This window comes from Rhinopithecus roxellana, chromosome 2 (genome assembly GCF_007565055.1).
Source record: "Rhinopithecus roxellana isolate Shanxi Qingling chromosome 2, ASM756505v1, whole genome shotgun sequence".
In the NCBI taxonomy this organism is placed as follows: Eukaryota; Metazoa; Chordata; class Mammalia; order Primates; family Cercopithecidae; genus Rhinopithecus; species Rhinopithecus roxellana.
In genome coordinates this window covers 135,728,397-135,750,526 of record NC_044550.1, presented here as the reverse complement: position 1 = coordinate 135,750,526, position 22,130 = coordinate 135,728,397, and the positions used below count along the sequence as shown (strand labels likewise).

Below are 22,130 nucleotides of genomic sequence, written 5' to 3'. Positions count from 1 at the left end.
ACTCCAGCCTGGGTGACAGAGTGAGACTCTGTCTCAAAATAATAATAATAATAATAATATATGAAGAAAATACTGCCTCACACAGATCAGTAGTTGGAAAGAGGAGGAATATTTTAATGTCCTTTTTCTGATCATTGTGGATGTTCTTTTTTGATACCAACACCAAATCTTTTTTGATGCCAACACCAAAACTCAACAAATGGTAGTTTTCTGAAGGTTAGTTGGACAAAAAGAAAAGAAACAAGTGCATATGAAAACTAGTGAAATGCTATTGAGGGTTGTATTTGAATTAATAGAATTGCGCCCACATCGTTTTCCTAGTTTTGATCTGTTTGTGTAAGATACCGTCATTGCGGGGAGCTGGGTGAAGGATACATAGAACTCTCTATACTATTTTTGCAACTTCTTGTGAGTCTTCAACTATTTCAAAATAAAAGTTATTTTGAAAAAGAAAAGGTTAGCTGCCATGTGGAATCTGAAATCATATCAATGAGCTTTCGTGTCCTAATGCATTACAACACATTGAACTGTCTTGCACCCTGAATGAAACTTGTACCCAGGAGTGATTCTTAACATCTGCATTGTTGTTTGGAAGATAACAATTCACTGAATGATAGAGGTTTACAAATGTTCATCATTCCATAACAAAATCACTTATTTATATCACTACCGATCTCATCAGAAAAGTCTTTAAAGATTGAATGGTGGCTCACACTTGTAATCCCAGCACTTTGGGAGGTTGGGGAAGCAGGAGGATCGCTCGAAGCCTGGAGTTTGCGACCAGCCTAGGCAACGTAGTGAGACCCTATCTCTAAAAAAAATTTTGAAAATTAGCCAGGTGCAGTGGTATGCGCCTGTAGTCCCAACTACTTAGCAGGCTGAGGCAGGAGGACCACTTGAGCCCAGGAGTTCAAGGCTGCAATGAGTTAGGATTGCACCATTGCACTCCAGCCTGGGCAACAGAGAAAGGGCCCATTTCTTAAAAAAATGTGAGGAAAAAAAAAATCTCACTATCCAAAACAAACAGTCACTAACAGTTAGTGAATACAGTTCACTAAATGGAGGAAGCAGAGAGGATACACAGATGCATACATGAAAATCATACTATATATATTTATAAATATATATACAAATATATTACTTTTATATATAAATATTATATAATTTTTTAATCCAAAGTAGTTATAATTTTTACATTTAACAGAAAAAGAAACCAAAGGAAAGGCTGCATTTTGGATGTTTCTTTTACAAGAAACATTCATAAAATATTCTTTAAAAATTAAGAAAATTGATTTCTTATAACATCTATTAAGAGAGGTGGTAGCTAGCAAAGAGAAAGGGCAGCTTCTCAGGCAGAGGATACACAAAACCTTGTTTCAATATGGAAGGCTGATTGTCAACATCAAAGGAAGAGTTTCTGCCTCTTCATACCTATGACAATGGAATATTGGTAGGACAATTCAATGACAAGATTGATACTGTTTTAAAGTATTGTTTATGCTATACTTTAATTCTTCATTTATGCTCAATGGAGCCCTGTGACCAAGTGGGTATTTTTTTGTAACACCAATAACTTGATCAACTTTGACAATACAATCATAAGATGTTTGGAGGGGAAAACACTAGAAGGATCATTACATGGTAAAATTGATTTTTCAGCCACTCAGCCACTCTGTCTTTTGAGTGGAGAGTTTAATCCATTTACATTTATTGTTATGATTGATAAGTAAGGACTTACTCCTGCCATATTACTTGTTTTCTGGTTGTTTTCTGGTCTTCTTTCTTGCCTTCCTGTCTTCCTTTAGTGAAGGTGATTTTCTCTGGTGATATGATTTAGTTTCTCACTTTTTATTTTTTGTGTATCCATTGTATGTTTTCTGGTTTGAGGCTATGATGAGGCTTGCAGATACTATCTTATAACCCATTATTATTATTATTATTATTATTATTATTATCTTTTTTTTTTTTTGAGACGGAGTCTCGCTCTATCGCCGGGGCTGGAGTTCAGTGGCCGGATCTCAGCTCACTCACTGCAAGCTCCGCCTCCCGGATTCAAGCCATTCTCCTGCCTCAGCCTCCCGAGTAGCTGGGACTACAGGCGCCCGCCACCTTGCCCGGCTAGATTTTTGTATTTTTAGTAGAGACGGGGTTTCACTGTGTTAGCCAGGATGGTCTCGATCTCCTGACCTCGTGATCCACCCGTCTCGGCCTCCCAAAGTGCTGGGATTACAGGCTTGAGCCACCGCGCCCGGCCAATAACCCATTATTTTAAGCTGGTAACTCTAGTTTTAATTAGTCCCCTTAAGTAACTTATTTAAAAAGAACCAAGCAGAAATTCTGGAGCTGACTTTGTCCCCCTTAACTTTGTCCCCCTGCTTTTTAACTTTTTTGTTGTTTCTATTTATGTCTTAATTGTATTGTCTGTGTCTTGAAGATTTGTCATTATTTTTTATCGGTTCATTTGTTTAGTCTTTCTACTTAGGATAAGAGTAGTTTACACACCACAATTAGAGTGTTATGATATTCTGTGTTTTTCTATGTAATTACTATCACCAGTGAGTTTTGTACCTTCAAAGTGATTACTTACTGCTCATTGACACCCTTTTCTTTCTGACTGAAGTATTCCCTTCAGCATTTCTTGTAGTACAGGTCTAATGTTGATGAAATCCCCCAGCTTTTGTCTGGGAAAGTTTATTTTTCCTTCATGTTTGAAGGATCTTTTCACCAGATATACTATTCTAAGGTAGAAGTTTTTTTATTGGCCGGGCACAGTGGCTCAAGCCTGTAATCCCAGCACTTTGGGAGGCCGAGACGGGCGGATCACGAGGTCAGGAGGTCAAGACCACCCTGGCTAACACGGTGAAACCCCGTCTCTACTAAAAAATACAAAAAACTAGCTGGGCGAGGTGGTGGGCGCCTGTAGTCCCAGTCACTCGGGAGGCTGAGGCAGGAGAATGGCGTGAACCCGGGAGGCGGAGCTTGCAGTGAGCTGAGATCCGGCCACTGCACTCCAGCCTGGGCGGCAGAGCGAGACTCCGTCTCAAAAAAAAAAAAAAAAAAAAAGTTTTTTTCTTCAGCACTTTAAGTATGTCATGCCACTCTCTCCTTGCCTGTAAGGTTTCCACTGAAAAGTCTGCTACCAGACATATTGAAGCTTCATTATATATTTTGTTTCTTTTATCTTGCTGCTTTTAGGATGCTTTCTTTGTCCTTGATCTTTGGGAGTTTGATTATTAAGTGCCTTGAGGTAGTCTTCTTTGGGTTAAATCTGCTTGTTGTTCTATAACCTGCTGGTACTTGGATATTGATATCTTTCTCCACGTTTGGGAAGTTCTCTGCTATTATCCCTTTGAATAAACTTTCTACCCCTGTCTCTGTACATCCTCTTAAAGGCCAATAATTCTTAGATTTGCCCATTTGAGGCTATTTTCTAGACCCTGTAGACATGCTTCATTGTTTGTTTATTCTTTTTTCTTTTGTCTCCTCTGACCACGTATTTTCAAATAGTCTGTCTTCAAGCTCATTAATTCTTCCTTCTGCTTGATCAGGTCTGTTATTAGGACTCTGATGCATTCTTCAGTATGCCAGTTGCATTTTTCAGCTCCAGAGTTTCTACTTGACTCTTTAATTATTTCAATCTCTTTATTAAATTTATCTGATAGAATGCTGAATTCCTTCTCTGTGTTATCTTAAATTCATTGAGTTTCCTCAACACAACTATTTTGAATTCTTTGTCTGGAAGGTAACATATCTCTCGTTTCTCCATGATTGCTTCCTGGTGCCTTATTGAGGTCGTTTGGTGAGGTCATGTTTTCCTGGATAGTATTGATGCTAGTAAAGACCACAGTTACTTTTGCACTAACCTAGTAGATGTTCTTCAGTGTCTGGGCATTGAAGAGGTAGACATTTCTTATAGTCTTCACTGTCTGAGCTCATTTGTACCCCTCCTTTGGAAGGCTTTCCAGGTATCTGAAAGGACTTTGTGTTGTGATCTATGCTCTATCAGCCTTAAGGAGCACCCCAAGCCCAGTAACACTGTGGTTCTTGAAGACCCATAAAGGTACCACCTTGATGGTCTTGAATAAGATCCAGGAGAACTCTCTGGATTACCAGGCAGAAGCTCTTGTTTTCTTCCCTTACTTTCTCCCAAACAAATGGAGTCTCTCTGTTCCAAGCCACCTAAAGCTGGGGTGGAGTGACACAAGCACCCCTATGGCCACATCACTGACTACACTGGGTCAGACCTGAAGCCAGCGCAACACTGGGTCTGTAGCCACTCCCTGGCTGCTGCCTACATTCACTCAACGCCCTGGGCCTCTGCAATCTGCAGTTGGCAAAGCCAGCCAGGCCTGTGTCCTTCTTTTCACGGTGGTGAGTTCCCCCAGACTCTGGATGGGTCCAGCGGTACTGTCAGGAACTACGGTCAAAAACCTTGGAAGTCTACCTGGTGTTCTACTGCCCCTGAGCTGGTGCTGAACCACAAGACACAGTTCTCCCCACTCTTTCCTCCCCTTTCCAGAAGCAGAGGAGCCTCACCTCTTAGCCACCACCACCACAGGCCATGCGGAGCACCGCCAGACCACCACTGATGTTCCCTTAAGGCCTGAGGGCTCTTCAGTCAGGTGGTGAACGCTGCCTGGCCTGGGACTCACCCTTCAAGGCAGGGGGCCCCATTCTGGCCCAGGGCAGGCCCAGAAATGCCGTCCAAGAGTCAAGTTCTGGAATTGGGGACCCCGAGAGCCCACTTGGTGTTCTACCCCACTGTGGTTATGCAGTACCTAAAGTGCAAGACAAGGTCCTCTTTGCTTTTCCCTCTGCTTTTCTCAAGCAGAAGGAGTTTTGCCCTGCAGCACAGGTGGAAGGTGCCAAGTCTCACCTGAAGCCAGCAATTCTTAGAGGCTCACCAAGGCCCTCAATGTAGTACCTGGCTGTTGCTGCTGGTTATTCAGGGCCCAAGGGCTCTTCAGTTAGCAGGTGATGAATGCTTCCAGGGCTGGGTCTTTCCCTTAAGTGAAATGGGTCCCTTTCTCACCCAGGGTGTGTCTAGAAATGTCATCCAGGAGCTAGGTCCTGGAACAGGACCTCACAAATCTGACCGGTGCCCTATCCTGCTGTGGCTGAGCTGGTATCTGAGATGCAAGACAATGTCCTCTCCACTCTTCTCTCATCAAGGAGAAGGAAGGAGGCTCTTTGGGAGCTTTGAGCTGTGCAGCCTGGGATTAGGGGAGGGGTGATGCCAGCACTTCCTTTTCCACTACAGCTGGTTTCTCCGTAAGTTGCATGCCCCCTCAGTCCACTGTCTGTGGGCCCAGTTCAGCACTAAGGCTCATCTGTGAGTTGCAGTCCTTATGGCCTAGATTGCCTCTCAGATTTCTTTAGAGACCCGGAGCACTTTAGCTCTTGTTGCTAAAGGTTTGCAGGAACTCAAGTTCCCGACCACTGTGATCAGTGATCCCCTGTGGCTGGGGCTGGCTTAAATGCTCCGTCTGTGGGCTGGTGTCAGCTGAGCTTGGTCTGGCACTGAGTTCTCTGTCTCTGAACTGCTGTGTTCTCCCCCCAGCAGTGCTCATAGACTCTGCACCACGCCACCGCTGCTGGGGGTGGGGACGGGTGGCGTCTGCAATTCAGGACTGTTTTCTCTATCTCTTCAGTGCTGCTTTCAGCAATACAGAGTTAAGACCAGGTACTATGAGGGCTCATCTGATTTTTGGTTCTCATGAAGGTGTTCTTCTGTGTGGATAGTTGTTAGATTGGTGTCCTCGTGGGGCTGGGGGTGGGGCGATCGGCAGAGCCGTCTATTCTGCCATCTTGCTCTGCCTCCCCGTGGTAAACTTGAGCGTAATTAAGTAAACATCGTTCCCATATTTCCAAGTCTGGGGATTCCCCACCCAAACATCACCCTCCAACTTTCACAGGACCACAAATAGACATTCATAGAAATAAAAATACAGCAATACGCAAAAACAAAATATTGAGTCACTGGGAGCCCGAGCACCGTGGTTGTGATGCCTGTTTTCAGATGCTCATCGGACCACTCCGTGGTGTCCCATTAAACTATTTCCTCTCCCCTTTGTGAAAATCAGTGTCTTCTGTGCAAAATTACAGATTGAATTGAATAGCTGGTTTTTGATGTGATAAATTTTTTGATACTAACTATAAAGCTCATAGGAAAAGTGCTTGAAGAAGACATTCAGATGATATATTTATTTGGATCAGGCATGTTGATACTTATGTAAACTTAACAATAATCATTGAATAAAGTAGAACTGCAGATTATTTTTTTAGAGAATGAGAAACTTTTTTTTTTTTTGAGACTGAGTTTCGCTCTTGTTGCCCAGGCTGGAGTGCAATGGCACGATCTTGGCTCACCGCAACCTCCGCCTCCCGGGTTCAAGCGATTCTCCTGCCTCAGCCTCCCAAGTAGCTGAGATTACAGGCATGCACCACCATGCCTGGCTAATTTTTTTTTTTTTTTTTTGTATTTTTAGTAGAGACAGGGTTTCTCCGTGTTGGTCAGGCTGGTCTAGAACTCCTGACCTCAGGTGATCCTGCCGCCTCGGCCTCCCAAAGTGCTGGGATTACAGGTGTGAGCCACCGCGCCCGGCCCGAGAAACTTTTAAAGTATCTCTGGGCATCAAAGTTATGCAGATAGTGACTAGTAGAGCCCAGATTTCAACCCGGGTATCCTATCTCACACCCCTCCACACTTTCTCTAGGATGTGCTGCTGTTCACTTTTTTAGACAGTCTCACTCTGTTGCTCAGGCTAAAGTGTGTGGTGCAATCTTGGCTCACTGCAGCCTCGACCTCCTGGGGCTCAAATGATCCTTTCACTTCAGTCTCCTGAGTAGCTGGGATTACAGGCTCACACCACCACACCCAGCTAAATTTTTTGGGTTTTTTATAGAGATGAGGTTTCGCCATGTTGCCCGGGCTTGTCTTGAACCCCTGGGCTCAGGCCATCTGCCCGCCTCGGCCTCCCAAAGTGCTGGAATTACAGACGTGAACCACCGCGCCTGGCCCATTCACTGTTTTCCAATCACAACCAAAAGCCCTTTACATCTAAGGCACCCAGATAATCTCAAATGTTATCACATTTCCCATTATAGGTATTTGTTTGTTTAGAAAAGGAAGTTGACTATTAAAATTCTAATGATAAAGAAATGATAGTTATTCGGTTAGGAAATATAATGTCACTATAAATCGCATTTGGTACATGCTGATATAATGAATTATAACACAAATCCTTATATAATGAAATGGCTATTTCTTTTTGCAACACCAGAATCAAGGATTTGAGAATTTATTTTTCCTCCTATTATTCAAGAAATATTACAAAATGCAGTTTCATTATCTTTAGGATATACTTAAACTATTGGCTGTTACAAGATCAAATCTCTGGGATAATATCTGCATTAAAGACTCTGTCAGCCCATCCCCTTCTCTGCAAATAGTAACAAAATGTATAACTAAATGATCTTTTTTTTTTTTTTTTTTTTGGAGACTGAGTATTGCTCTGTTGCCCAGGCTGGAGTCCAGTGGTGCGATCTCGGCTCACTGCAAACCCCCACCTCCCGGGTTCAAGCGATTCTTTTGCCTCAGCCTCCCGAGTAGCTGGGACTACAGGCACATGTCACCACGCCCAGCTAATTTTTGTATTTTTAATAGAGACAGGGTTTCACCATACTGGCCAGGCTGGTCTCGAACTCCTGACCTCGTGATCTGCCCGCCTCAGCCTCCCAAAGTGTTGGGATTACAGGCGTGAGCCACTGCGCCCCAGCGAACTAAATGATCTTTAAGATGCCAATAAGAGCTTTCCCTGCTACACGTGCGCGCGCACACACACAGGGTTAAGGAACTGGAGTAATGTTGATTTTCGAAAATTACTCTTTATTTTAATCTCTGTCTATTGACTCCCTGCTATGAAAGATGACAGTTATCACGCAGTCTTCCTTCAGTCCCCCACTTTCCAAATTTTCTGTAGAGTTATAATTTGTAAAATTGTGTATTTTGTCCTGTAATTTACACAGTTGGTCAGTTTTGATTCTGTAATACACGATTCACTGCTCACCCCTAGTCCTTCACCCCTAGTCCTTTTCCCCTGCTAAATTCCTACTAACACAATTTGCAGGATGGATTTTATTGTCTAGTAATTCTTTCAAGAAGGATTCAAGGATGTTGGACTCCTAAATGTTTGCATCTCTGTCATTCATGTCAGTCGGCTGTCTTCACAGTTTGCTGTAGGATTCTCGTGCAGCAATTTCTTCCCTCAAGACATGATAGAAATTGCCATGCCTTGGTGTTACCTGAGGTTGCGCCTGATCTAAAAACAAACTGATTTTCTCCCCTTGTGCTTAATTTGCTTTTCCTGGTGCTTTATTTTTTCTCTTTCCCTCTTTACTTTCTACTTTCCTTCCTCCCTTCTGTTGTTTTGCCTTTGTCTTTTTTTGAGTTTACCTTTCCTTTTCATTGTCCTTTATGTAGTTCATGATTTTCTTTCCATTCCAAAAGTTTTCTAGGAGATTGTTTCTTAATGTACAAATATTTAGTGTTTACTTTACAAATATTTAAGTTTTTTTTTTTTTTTTTTTTTTTTGAGACAGTTTTTGCTGTATCACCCCGGCTGGAGTGCAGTGGTGCGATCTCGGCTCCCTTAAGCCTCAGCCTCCTGGTATCAAGCAATCCTGCCACCTCCCAACCTCCCAAGTAGCTGGGACTACAAGCGCACACCACCACACCTGGCTAATTTTTGTGTTTTTTTGTATAGATGAGGTTTAACCATGTTGCCAAGGTTGGTGTCGAGCTGCTGGGCTTAGCTGATCCGCCCGCCTTAGCCCCACAAAGTGCTGGGATTATAGGCATGAACTACCACCCCTGAGTCAAATAGTTACGATTTTTATCACTTTCTAAATTTTTTTTCTATTTACAGGACATCTCCCACTTAGCCTCAGTAATTCATTGTGAAAATCCACTGTTTTGTGCTAAAATGTCAGTGGGGGATCTAGTTCCTCTTCTTTTCAATGAAAAATTATGATAATGCCTTATGTATCCTACGCAGGCTCCCAGTTTCCTGAAGGGTAACTGAGCAGTGAGATACCCATGTGGAAGGAACACAACATCACGTTAGGGTGCAAAGTGCTGAAAACATCACTTCCAGGTCAGGAAACAGTTAATATGCCTGTGACGTCATTGCTCTGTGTCTGCCAGCGGGGGTTGGGCATCCCCGCAGCACCGGCACCTCCCACAGTGTCTACAGAGATTCACATGTGTTGACAATTATATTTGGAACGCAACAAGGGATGTTTCCCACATATTGTTATGTTAAGGTTGGTATTTATTGAGTTTTAAGGATATAAATTAAATTTTCTATAGAAAGGAGGCTGGAAATGGTGCGTAGAGAGGTGCATATGGCCTAAGAATTTCAGTCTTAATAAGAAAGAGGCATTATCCTGGAAAACATTAACCAGGAGACATTCTTTTTTTTGAGACGGAGTCTCGCTCTGTCACCCAGGCTGGATCCAGTGCAGTGGCCGGATCTCAGCTCACTGCAAGCTCCGCCTCCCGGGTTCACGCCATTCTCCTGCCTCAGCCTCCCGAGTAGCTGGGACTACAGGCGCCCGCCACCTCGCCCGGCTAGTTTTTTGTATTTTTTAGTAGAGACGGGGTTTCACTGTGTTAGCCAGGATGGTCTCGATCTCCTGACCTCGTGATCCGCCCGTCTCGGCCTCCCACAGTGCTGGGATTACAGGCTTGAGCCACCGCGCCCGGCCGAGCCAAGAGACATTCTTAAAGGGCATACCTGTATTTTTCCTTTTTTAAAAAAGTTATATCTTGGAAATGTTTGAAGTATATACAAAGTAAACAGAGTAGTGTAATGAGACCCCAGCACCCATTCCTCACCTTCAGCAATCGACAGGTGGACCTTCTTATATCATCTTTGGCTCCCTTCCTCCCAGTCAATTATTTCTTTTACAGTTTTTAGTTTTTGAGGTAAAATTTATATACATTGAAACTCAAAAAGCAAACCCAGACAATTTTAGCAAGTGGGTACATCCATGTAATTCATACCTCTCTCAAGATGTAGAATATTTCACTCTTCCAGAAAGTTCCATCATGGTCTTTCCCAGAGACAACCACTGTTTTAATTACATTACAGATGCTCCATGCCTTCCAGTGGGGTTATGTCCCGATACACCCATTGTCAGTTGAAAATATCCTAAGTTGAAAATGCATTTAACCCACCTAAGCTACCAAACATAGCTTAGCCTCGCCTACCTTAAACATTCTCAGAACACTTACATTAGCCTACAGTTGGACAAAATTAACACAAAGCCTATTTTGTAACAAAGTGTTGACACTAGTTGGAAAGAAAAATTTTTAAGTGTTGAATACTGTACTGAAAGTGAAAAAGTATGGTCGCACGAGTACAGTTACTACTGAATACATGTCACCTTCGCACCATCATAAAGTCAAAAAATTAGGTCAGCCATCATAAGCTGAGGACCGTCTGTACTTTTGCCTATTCTAGAACTTCAGTGAAGTGAATTCATGCAGACAATGCGTCCTCTTCTGCTTCTAGCTTCTTTCACTCAGAATATGTCTGTGGCCTCACCTTGGGGGTGAGTCTAATTTCATTCCTTTCGATTGCTAAGTGAGACTCCATTGTGTGAGCCACCACGACTTCTTTATTCATTCTGCTGCTGGTGGGCATTTGGATTCTTTCCAGTTTTTTGGCCATGAGGAATAAAGCCGCTGTGAATTTTCTTGTACACATCTTGTTGTGGACATATGTTTTCTCATTTCTTGGAAGAATCTCTGGGACTGGGATTTGCTAGGTCATGTAGTAAATGTATGCCCAGATTCTGAGAGGACTGCCAAGCGCCTTTCCAAAGCAGGTTTGCCAGCCCGTATTCACAGCCGGCTGTGGGAGTTCTCAGTGCCGACGTCACAGCCAACATTGCGTCTTTTTAATTTTATTCATTCTGACGGGTGCATAATGTTATCTCATGGTTTTTATTTGCATTTTTCTGGTGACTAATGATGTGGAGAACTTTCTTCTGTGTGCTTGTTGTCCATTTGTACATCTTTTTCTGTGAAGTGTCTGTTCAAGTTTTTTGACCATTTTAAAAGTTGGCTTGTTGATCTTTTCCTTGCTGAGTAATGAACGTGCTTTATACATTCAGAAGACAAGTTCTTCGTCAGAGGTTTTTTGTGAATGTCTCTCCCCAGTCTGCTGCTTGTGTATTCCTTTCTAAAATGGTGTCTTTTGATGAACAGAGGTTTTCATCTGGATTAAAGCTAATGTGTCTGTTATTTCTCATGTGGTTGTTGCCTCCTGTGTCTTATCTAAGAAATCTTTGTTCAGGTCACAAAGATATTCCCATGATTTTTTCTAAAATTTTTACAGTTTTAGCTTTTATATTTAGGTTTGTGATGCATCTCAAAATAATTTTTGCATATAATATGATATGGATATTCAGGCTCTTTTTTTTCTTTCTTCCTTTCCTCATCCACCTCTCACTCTAATGCAGATAGCCATCCATTTCAGCACTACTTGTTGAAAACACTTTTCTTTCCTCATTGAATTATTCTGGCTTCTTTGTCAAAAACAATTGATGCAAAAAGTGTGGGGTCTATTTATGGACTCTCTGGTATGTTCCAGGAGTCTTTCTGTCTCTTCTTATGCCAGAACCAGACCATTTGGATTACTGTGGCTTTAGATTGTCCTGAAGTTAGATAGTAAAGTCCTTCAGCTGTAGTCTTCTTTTTCAAGATTGTTTCAACTTTTCTAGGTTCTTTGAGTTTTCATGTAAATTTTACAATCAGCTTATCCATTTCTATTTTTAAAAACATGCTGGATTATGACTGGGGTTGCATTAAATCTACAGATAAACCTGGAGAAAACAAGTCACTTAATCTGGAATCTTTCAATTTATGAACACAATTTATTTATCTAGTTGTGGGGTTTTTGGTAATTTATCTCAATAATGTTTTATAGTTTTCAGTCCTGAGATTTGCAAGTCCTGTGTTAAATTTGTTACTGGTATTGTTTCTATTATTTTTTGATGGTGTTTCAAATGCAGTTATCTCTTATTTTCCAGTAGTTTGTTGACAGAATATAAAAACACAATTGATTTTTGTGTATGTTGGCCTTGTATCCCGAGACCTTGCTAAACTCATAGTTTCACTGATAGTTTTGATGACTTTTTAGGATTTTCTACGTAAACAATCATGTCATCTGTGAATAGGCACAGTTTCACTCCTTCCTTTTCAATCTTCATGCCTTTTGTTTATTTTTCACATGGCACTTGTACTTATTTTGTTAGATTTATACCTGAATTGATCTGTCTCTAATTTGTGGGGTGGGAGGGAGCAGTTTTCTCTGTCACCTCAATTCTCTGATGGATCTAAGGAGAAACATTGATTTTCAGTCTGCCCAGCCTTTTTTTTTCTGTGAGGATAGGAGTGATGACTTCCAAGCTCTTTATATGTTGGGACAGAAACCAGAAGTCCTTCTGCTGTTTTCTTCTTCGCTAAATTCTGCATTAATTTCTTGTGTCTGCTATGGAGATAATATGATACATCTTATGCAGTTTACCAGAACCTACTTAATATTGTGCTATTTCATGTAAAATAAAGGAATCTTGGAATGGTATGTTTCTGTTTAACCTCCTCTCACCCTTTTACTATAATTATTATATATATTTTATCTGTATGCATCATAAACCCCACCATACAGTTTTATAATTTTTGCTTAAACATTATATTTATGGGCCCAGCTTCAGTCTCTGCTGCTAATGGATGGGACCTTCAGCAACAGGATCCAGGTCAGCACTGGTGAGAGGGGCCCACATCAGGCCTAAGCATAGTCTGTCTGCCATCAAGGCTGCCATGTTCGTGGGCCCCCCGGGTGAGCACTGGGGTGGCTAGCTGACACTTACAGAGTGACCCATCCCATCCAGCAGGTTCTGTGCCTCCTCCACAGTGGATGGTCACAGCTGGGCATTAACGTGCAATGCGGGAGTTGCATGCTTGGGCACATGACCGCCGGCCCATGCACGTGCTTCGTCCTGTTTTCCCCGTCAACAGCAGGGAAACAGCCGACAGCTGTGTGTGGACTACCCATCTGTCTCACTAGGCCGTGGGAACAAGCCACACAGCTCATTTCATTTCCTGCACAGCACTTCATTCTTGCTACTTTTCATGAGCATGTTGTCCACCTGGCCTCTGCTCGGCCAGAATTCTGGAATCAAACTAATGTCAGTGATGCAGGGAGGCCCTTCTCAGGGCAGCGTTTCCTGTCACCAGTTCTGGCCCACAGAGGACAGCAGCCCCTGCAAAACCAGGGCCCCCCAACCACTAGAGCATCCCTCCTGTGTTCATGAAGGGAGTGCCCTCTAGGTCCTCACTAGTGGGTTCCTAGGTCTCATGTATTAGAATCATTCTAACATGTCCACACTAGGCCCCCACGTGCAGAGTTAGCTGGTGGGTTCCTAGGTCTCATATATTAGAGTCATTCTAACATGCCTGCCTCACTGAGCCTTTCAAGTCCTTTCCTGGCACCCTGGAAATTGCCCAGACGATTCTGGTAGCATTGGGCAATATAAGTGGTCTGCCTATTTCCTAGGGTTCCAGGAGCTGCCCCAGTAATGGCTCCAGAAACCTTTGCCAGGGCTGAGAAACCCTGAGTCATGGGTGAGTTCCCCCAAAGAGACAAGCTTTCCCTTATCTTGCCTCATATTTTGCATGCACACACACACACGCATGCACACACACCATCGCCATCCCATCTACACACGTGCACACACACATGCACGCACCATCACTATCCCATCTACACACATCCACACACATATGCATGCACCATCTCCATCCCATCCACACACATATGCACGCACCATCTCCATCCCATCTACACACAGGGTCTAGCCCTCTCAAGATCCATCCCCAGGGATACTCTCATTCCTGCTGGTTTCTGTTCACCACGTCTCAGCCCCACCAGCAGTAACTCATCCCCTCCATGAGCAGGGCTCTCCCTTTCCAGGTTGCCCAGGCTGAGATTGGACCCAAGTTAAGTGTTTAGCAGACAGAAGGGCCGTTCTTAAGAGGGCAAGTGTAGTTTTGCTAGGCATGGCCCCTGACTGGGGCTCCTCATGGGCTTTGAGCAGGGGGGCAGGTGTCTCCAGAAAGGAGGGATGAGTCCCACCTGCCCAAGCTGAGGCCCCTTCTTCCCTCTTGGGGCCTGCCTCTGGTAGCTATGCTGAGGCTGAGATTCAGCCGTCTTCAATTCTCCAGCCTCACGGCCACATCCTGCTCCTGACCCCCAGCACAGCCAGCCCTGGGAAAGGAAGCAAGAGTCCCTTCAGACTCTGTGAGGAGGCCTCTGTGCCCTTTGCCTGGCCCTCATTGTCCTGGAATCTTTTCTGGGTTTCTGGTGAGACAAGATGCTCCCGGAGACAGCTGTTCCCAAGGCTGAGGGTAACGCAGGAGAGGGGGCAGGCCAGGGCGGGAGCAGTTGTCCCCAGAGCCCTCCCCACCTCCATACACAACAGCCCTCTCCCCACACAGCAGGAGGGAAAAGGATCCCACTCCGGAGAGATTGCGCGGGGCATTCTGGGTTCAAGGACAACAGCAGAGCCAATCATGGGAATTAAATAAAAGGCCTCTTGCTGATCAGAAAAGAGGGCTAAGGCCCCGCGTGCAGGTGGCGAGACGTGGGCCCCAGGCGTGGCACTGGAGACTCCTCCAGGGACAGCATTGACCTGGTGGCCCAGGACAGGCACAGCTCATGCTGTGATCTGGAGCTGTGGACGGAAGCCCTTCCCTCTCAGCAGTGTCTCTGTGTGGATGATAGATTATGTCAATACCCTACTTTAGAGATGAGAACTCCAGACAGTGACTATGGTTGGGGCTCCCCCAAAAGCAGAGAACCCCTGCCTCCTCTCCCGGCTTCTCTCAGTCAGGAGCTGACACCCAAGGGCCACCAGAGAGGCAGAGATGGAAAGAACAAAGGAACTCACTAGAAACTGAGACGATAAAGAAAAAGGAATGCCTTTCCAGAAAACTATAATAAATATCCTTAGATAAATCAGAAGAAAGGGCTGGGCACAGTGGCTCATGCCTGTAATCCCAGCACTTTGGGAGGCCGAGGCGGGCGGATCACCTGAGATGAGGTGTTCGAGACAAACCTGACCAACATGGTGAAACCCCGTCTCTACTAAAAATATAAAAATTAGTCAGGCATGGTGGTGGGCGCCTGTAATCCCAGCTACTCGGGAGGCTGAGGCAGGAGAATCGCTTGAACCCAGGAGGCGGAGGTTGCTGTGAGCCAAGATCATGCCATTGCACTCCAGCCTGGGTGACAGAGTAAGACTTTGTGTCAAAAAAAAAAAAAAAAAAAATCAGAATGAGGTGCTTTATTTTAGAAAAGGAACATTTAAAGAACAAGAAAGAATTTGTTAAGTAATTAAAAATGTGAAAGCAGGATTCTTTAAATTAATAAGCGGATTGGAATGTAAAGCTGTGAAAATATCCTACAAAATAGAAAAAAGATAAATATAAGGAAAATGAGAGAGAGAAAAACAGAAATGAGGGACTGAGACTGAGGCACATCGCAGAAGCAGGGGTCCCAAAAGAGCAGAAGAGAGAACGTGGGAGGGAGAATTGTCGCAGAAATAAGGCGCGGACGTGTCCCAGAGCCCAAGTCTCAGGGTTTCCAGATCGAAACGGCCCACTGGATGCCCAGTTACCTGAATTAAACACACCCCACAGGCACCGAGAGGAAAGAAGAGCTCACGTACCCGGGTGGGCAAAGCAAACCAGCCCCAGAATTCTCAACAGCAACACCAAACGCTCCAGGCCAAGGAGCCACATCCTCTAAATCCTGAGGCTGGCGACCCAGTCAAGTCAGTAAAAGAGAAGCGCGTTGTGGACACCAGGCTCTCACCGAGGGCTTTCCCCCACTCTCTCCCACGGCCACTTCCTCGCGCGGGCAGCCGGTGTGCGGAGGCGCCTCCCTGGGCAGTGGCCGGCGGGCTGGGGCGTGCATGGGGAGGACGCTGCGGTCGAGCAGGTGGGGCGGATGCGTGAGGGTGGAGGGTTGCCGGCAGGGGGCGCCTCAGCCCAGCTCCTGGGACCCCGTGGGAAGCCACGTGCAGGGACCCCCGCTGAGCAAAGGGCGGCCCAGGGTGGACGATGCAGAGGCCTGCGGGGTCTACGTGGAAAGGAATCCTGGCTCGCCTGGCGCCTCTGGAAGCTGAGGGAACGTTTTCACTTCCCTCAAAAGTTTGCAATAACTTATTGACAGATTCATAGAAATTAGTCATTAATTTTCAGGAAAATAGGAGTTCTATAAGAAAGAAGATACAGTCAGGGAACACCGTGTGCCTCACCCACAGACGAAGTTTATAACCGTCATAAAGTAGACACCGAATACTGATTTGACAATAAATACACATGCAGATGCCCTAACTCCAGCGCGAGGGAGGGACAGAAGGTGGCTTATCCAGCTGGAAACAAAATCCCAAGGCTGCATAGTAAGAAATCAGTGAACTAAAATTGAAAGTGTCTAAAATGGGCCAGGTGTGGTGGCTCACGCCTGTAATCCCAACACTCTGAGAGGCCGAGGCAGGCGGATCACCTGAGGTCAAGAGTTTGAGACCAGCCTGGCCAACATGGTGAAATCCTGTCTCTACCAAAAATACAAAAATTAGCCGGGAGTGGTGGCAGGCGCCTGTAATCCCAGCTACTCGGGAGGCTGAGGCAGGAGAATTGCTTGAACCCAGGAGGCGGAACTAGCAGTGAGCCAAGATCGCTTCACTGCACTCTCCAGCCTAGGAGACAGAGCGAGACTCTGTCTCAAAAAAGAAAAAAAAAAGTGTCTAACATGGAAACAACCAGGGTAACAGTGTTATGACTTTTCCTTAAATATGGACGTTTAAGGCGCATTTTCCCAAAGAAAGTGGTTGCTTATGAGGATAGAAAGGAGTTGAAGAAGTGAAATCATAGTACAATTTACTTTTAAACTGTATGTATTACTAGTTTGATTTAAAACTGAAATATGTATTAGTGTAATTTACCATACCAACAGGTTAATCTAGAGAAAAAAATAAATGATCATACCAAAAGATCTTTTAAATTTGATAAAATGCAATTCCTATTTCTGATTTAAAAAACAAAACAAAAAAAAAAAAAAAAAAAAAAACTCCAGCAAGCTAAAAATAGAAGAAATTTTCTTTCTTTTTTTTTTTTTTTTGAGACAGTCTCGCTCTGTCGCCCAGGCTGGAGTGCAGTGGCATGATCTCAGCTCACTGCAAGCTCCGCCTCCCGGGTTCACGCCATTCTCCTGCCTCAGCCTCCCAAGTAGCTGGGACCACAGACGCCCACCACCTCGCCCGGCTAGTTTTTCATATTTTTTAGTAGAGACGGGGTTTCACCATATTAGTCAGGATGGTTTCGATCTCCTGACCTCGTGATCCGCCCATCTTGGCCTCCCAAAGTGATGGGATTACAGGCTTGAGCCACTGCGCCCGGCCAGAAGAAATTTTCTTAATTTGTTAAAAGAGATCTACCACGATCCCCGGCAAACCCTATTCTAACGACTGAACCCAGAAGCATCCCTGGCAAGAACAATTCGACCAGAAACATGCAGAGGGTTTGGAAAGCAAGAAATAAACACAGATGATATTAAAATAAACAACTTGTTAGACCTGAGAATAAATTTTAGCAATGTTGCTGCGTACAGAATTAGTCTAACCAGATCAGTAATAGTCTATAAACCAGGAACAAGCAAATACAAAATGTAGTTTTTATTCTTGTTATTTTTATTTTTATTTATTTATTTATTTATTTTTGAGATGGAGTCTCGCTCTGTTGCCCAGGCTGGAGTGCAGTGGCCGGATCTTAGCTCACTGCAAGCTCCGCCTCCCGGGTTCACGCCATTCTCCTGCCTCAGCCTCCCGAGTAGCTGGGACTACAGGCACCTGCCACCTCACCTGGCTAGTGTTTTTTTGTATTTTTTTAGTAGAGACGGGGTTTCATCGGGTTAGCCAGGATGGTCTCGATCTCCTGACCTCATGATCCGCCCATCTCGGCCTCCCAAAGTGCTGGGATTACAGGCTTGAGCCACCGCGCCTGGCCACAAAATGTAGTTTTTAAAAAGACAAAATTTAGGCCCGTCGTGGTGGCTCACGCCTGTAATCCCAGCACTTTGGGAGGCTGAGACGGGCGGATCACAAGATCAGGTGTTCAAGACCATCCTGGCCAACATGGCAAAACCCCGTCTCTACTAAAAAAATACAAAAATTAGCTGGGCATAGTGGCGCATTCCTGTAATCCCAGCTACTTTGGAGACTGAGGCAGGAGAATCGCTTAAGCCCAGGAGACAGAGGTTGCAGTGAACTGAGATCACGCCATTGCACTCCAGCTTGGGCAAGAGAGTGAAACTCCATCTCAAAAAAAAGAAAAGAAGACAATATTTACAACTAACGTGCATCTCAGGGAAGAGCTAACAAAGATCATGCAAGGCCTTGACAGAGAAAAAGTATCAAACTTGACTGAAAAGCATCAAAGACGACCGTCATAAGTGGACAGAGAAGCCCATTCAAACCTGCAAGGATTAAAAATTGTCAAGATGGAGTTCTCCCAAATCAACCCCAAACCCAATGCAGTTCCCGTCTGAGTCCTGGAGGGCTCTGTGTGGCACTTGACTGTCTTATCTAAATGCAGGTGGGGAGCGTGAGGAGCCGTGGGAGTGAAGGAAAGACGTGGGGCGTCATAGGAGACAATGAAGCCACATGAGAACAGCACAAATGTGGACTCACCGTCTATGTGGCAGACAAGGTCACAGCTTAGAAATAATAGGTTTAATAAAGGTGCCAAAATAATCAGCTCAACACATGATAAAAAAGAAGAGGTGCGGGAACAATTGGTTCTTCATCGTGATGGTTAATATTGAGTGTCAATTTGGTTGGATTGAAAGATGCAAAGTACTGTTCCTGGCCGGGCGCGGTGGCTCACGCCTGTAATCTCAGCACTTTGGGAGGCCGAGGCGGGTGGATCACTTGTGGTCAGGAGTTTGAGACCAGCCTGGCCAACGTGGTGAAACTCCATCTCTACTAAAAATACAAAAATTAGTTGGACGTGGTGACGCATGCCTGTAATCCCATCTCATCGGGAGGCTGAAGCAGGAGAATCGCTTGAACCTGGGAAGTGGAGGTTGCAGTGAGCCGAGATGGCACCACTGCACTCAGCCTGGGTGACAGAGTGAGAGACTCAGTCTCAAAAAACAGACAAACAAGGTATTGTTCCTGGGTGTGTCTGTGAGGATGTTGCCAAGGAGAAATTAACATTAGAGTCAGTGGACGGGGAAAGGCAGACCTGCCCTCAATCTGGGTGGGCACCATCTAATCAGCTGCCAGCGTGGCCGGAATAAAAGCAGGCAGAAGAACATGGAAAGACTCGACTGGTTTAGTCTTCTGGCCTCCATCTTTGTCCCATGCTGGACGCTACCTGCCCTCGAACAGAGACTCCAAGTTCTTCAGCTTTGGGACTCAGACTGGCTTCCTTGCTCCTCAGGTTGCAGATGGCCTACTGTGGAACGTCACCTGTGATTGGGTGAGTCAAGACTCCTTAATAAACTCCCCTTGATATATACATCTATCCTATTAGTTCTGTCCCTCTAGAAAACCCCAATACATTCATACAATACAGGACAAAGTTATAAAAGACACATATATGGATATCTATAGATGTAGATACACACACATAGAATGAGAGTGATAAAATGAGATCTCTGCCTCACAATATAAACAAAAATAAATTCTCAGATGGATTAAAAGCCTAAATATGAAAGCAAAACCGTACAATTTTTACAAGAAAAGGAAACATCAGGATAAGGGAGAATTTTCTAAGCAAGAGATAGGAAGTGCAGCGCAGGCTTAAAGGGAATAATAAATGTGATCTACTTTTTGCCAAATGAAAAGACAACTACATTCCAGGATAAGGTATTTGCAAACCCAGAGGAGTGGTATCCAAATTATGTGACATGGACTCCTAAAGTCAATCAAAAAGAAAAAGAAAATCAGTTTTTAAAGCTAAGGAACAGGAACACAGAGGAAGACACTGAACCATCAGTAAAGATGCCTCACTAGTAACTGTGGAAACACAGATGAGGTCAGCAAGGTTGACCTCACACCAACAGATAAGAAAATCACGCCAAGTGCTCAGCAAGGCGGAGGAGATGGGTTCATTGAGCTGCTGGTGTGACTGGCAGATGTTGTATGTTGGAACCTTCACGGAGCATAGCAACCCTGCAGTGCCCGGCAGACACACCCTCTGACCCACGCCTGGATGTGGGACCCAAAGAAAGTCCCACCAGTGGGCCGGGCGCGGTGGCTCACGCCTGTAATCCCAGCACGTTGGGAGGCAGAGGCGGGCGGATCACGAGGTCAGGAGATCAAGACCATCCTGGCTAACACGGTGAAACCCCATCTCTACTAAAAATACAAAAAAATTAGCCGGGCGAGGTGGCGGGCACCTGTAGTCCCAGCTACTCGGGAGGCTGAGGCAGGAGAATGGCGTGAACCCGGGAGGCAGAACTTGCAGTGAGCAGAGACTGTGCACCACTGCACTCCAGCCTGGGTGGCAGAGCGAGACTCTGTCTCAAAAAAAAAATAAAATAAAAAATAAACAAAAGGGAAATGTGAATCAAATATGGGGAAAATAATTTATTATAACTTAAATTTTTTGTATTTTAATTTTGATATCAATGCAAACTGAATCTCAGTGATAGGCACATCTGTGTATATTATGTCCAGTACTATATGCTCAACATTTATCCTAATTCAAAATTAAAGAAGCTCGTGAGGAAAGAGACTACCCTAAGTTAAACTAGTCAGCAGCCACTAGCTTTGAGCTAGCCTGGGTGACAGAGTGAGACTCTATCTCAACCCCCTCACCCCCCAAAAAAGAAAATGATTTGGGCTGCTTTTCATTAAAAAGAAAAGCCTTATCAAGAACTCCCATGCCCTTGGTATCTGCCTAAGTAATTCCTTCTTAACTCCTTTATCACCAGCACCTGGCGTCCCAGCACCTGGGTGTCTCAGCACCTAGAGTCCCAGCACCTGGCATCCCAGCACCTGGTGTCCCAGCACCTAGAGTCCCAGCACCTGGCGTCCCAGCACCTGGCGTCCCAGCACCTAGAGTCCCAGCACCTGGTGTCCCAGCACCTAGAGTCCCAGCACCCGGCGTCCCAGCACCTGGCGTCCCAGCACCCAGAGTCCCAGCACCTGGCGTCCCAGCACCCGGCGTCCCAGCACCTGGCGCCCCAGCACCCAGAGTCCCAGCACCTGGCATCCCAGCACCTGGCGTCCCAGCACCTAGAGTCCCAGCACCTGGCGTCCCAGCACCTAGAATCCAGGATCCAGATTCCAGGAGAGCAGCTGAGCTCCCCACACCTGAATCAACAGCTGGTGTCAGCTCCATCCTCGATCACAGAAGCACGCTCTCCAAGCCTCCATTTTCCCATCTATAAAGCAACTGTTTTCAGGATAAGGGAGGTGGTGAACCCACCGCCTTGGCAAACAGGGTCTGGCCTGTGATATACCCACGAGACAATTAGCTTTGATAAGGTGGTGCTGATGCCAGTGAAGTCGGTGTGCACTTGGCATGCGGGCAGCGTTGTCTGGTTCACTGCAGAATCCCAGAGGCTCACGCAGAACCTTCCCTGAATGCTTGTTAAATGCAGTATCATAACCTTCTGCAGGTGACAGGCACAAAGGGGCGTGGCTGCCTGGAGCCTAGAAAGTCCTTGGAGCCTTCTGTTCCCAGCACAGCCTTGAGAAATGGGTAGGGATGGGCCAGACAGGGAGAGTGGGGTGGGCTCCACAGGAGCTGGGAGCGGCTCCTTCCAGCAGCAGCGTGTGTGGGTGACTGCACAGTGGCAGATGAGCTTCAGTGTGGGAGAACGCAAAGTCACGCACTTAAGGAAAAAATAACCCGAGTTACGCTTAAAAAGGCAGGAGGGGCCCTCCTGGGCAGGCCCCCGCAGACTCTCTGGGAGTATCATTCCTGTTCCCACGGGGGCTGGGGGAGGTGCAGGCACCTGGAGGGCCTGAGACAGCTGTGGGAAGCT

The 22,130-nt window shown here is 45.3% G+C and overlaps 1 protein-coding gene across 6 annotated transcripts in view; it reads left to right on the top strand.

Moving 5' to 3' along the window:
- Positions 1 to 22,130, top strand: part of PIGG (phosphatidylinositol glycan anchor biosynthesis class G) — a 75,981-nt gene that overhangs the window by 46,457 nt on the left and 7,394 nt on the right. For 3 of the 6 annotated variants that reach the window (XM_030920796.1, XM_030920780.1, XM_030920785.1), the window contains exon 13: positions 21,072 to 21,844. The exons of 2 other annotated variants lie outside the window; for them this stretch is intronic. In XM_030920796.1, the coding sequence (XP_030776656.1) occupies positions 21,072 to 21,597 (526 nt within the window). In that variant the 3' untranslated portion in view covers positions 21,598 to 21,844. Of the gene's footprint in view, positions 1 to 21,071; positions 21,845 to 22,130 lie in introns of those variants that run through there. One more of the 6 variants, XM_030920834.1, reaches the window with a different exon arrangement.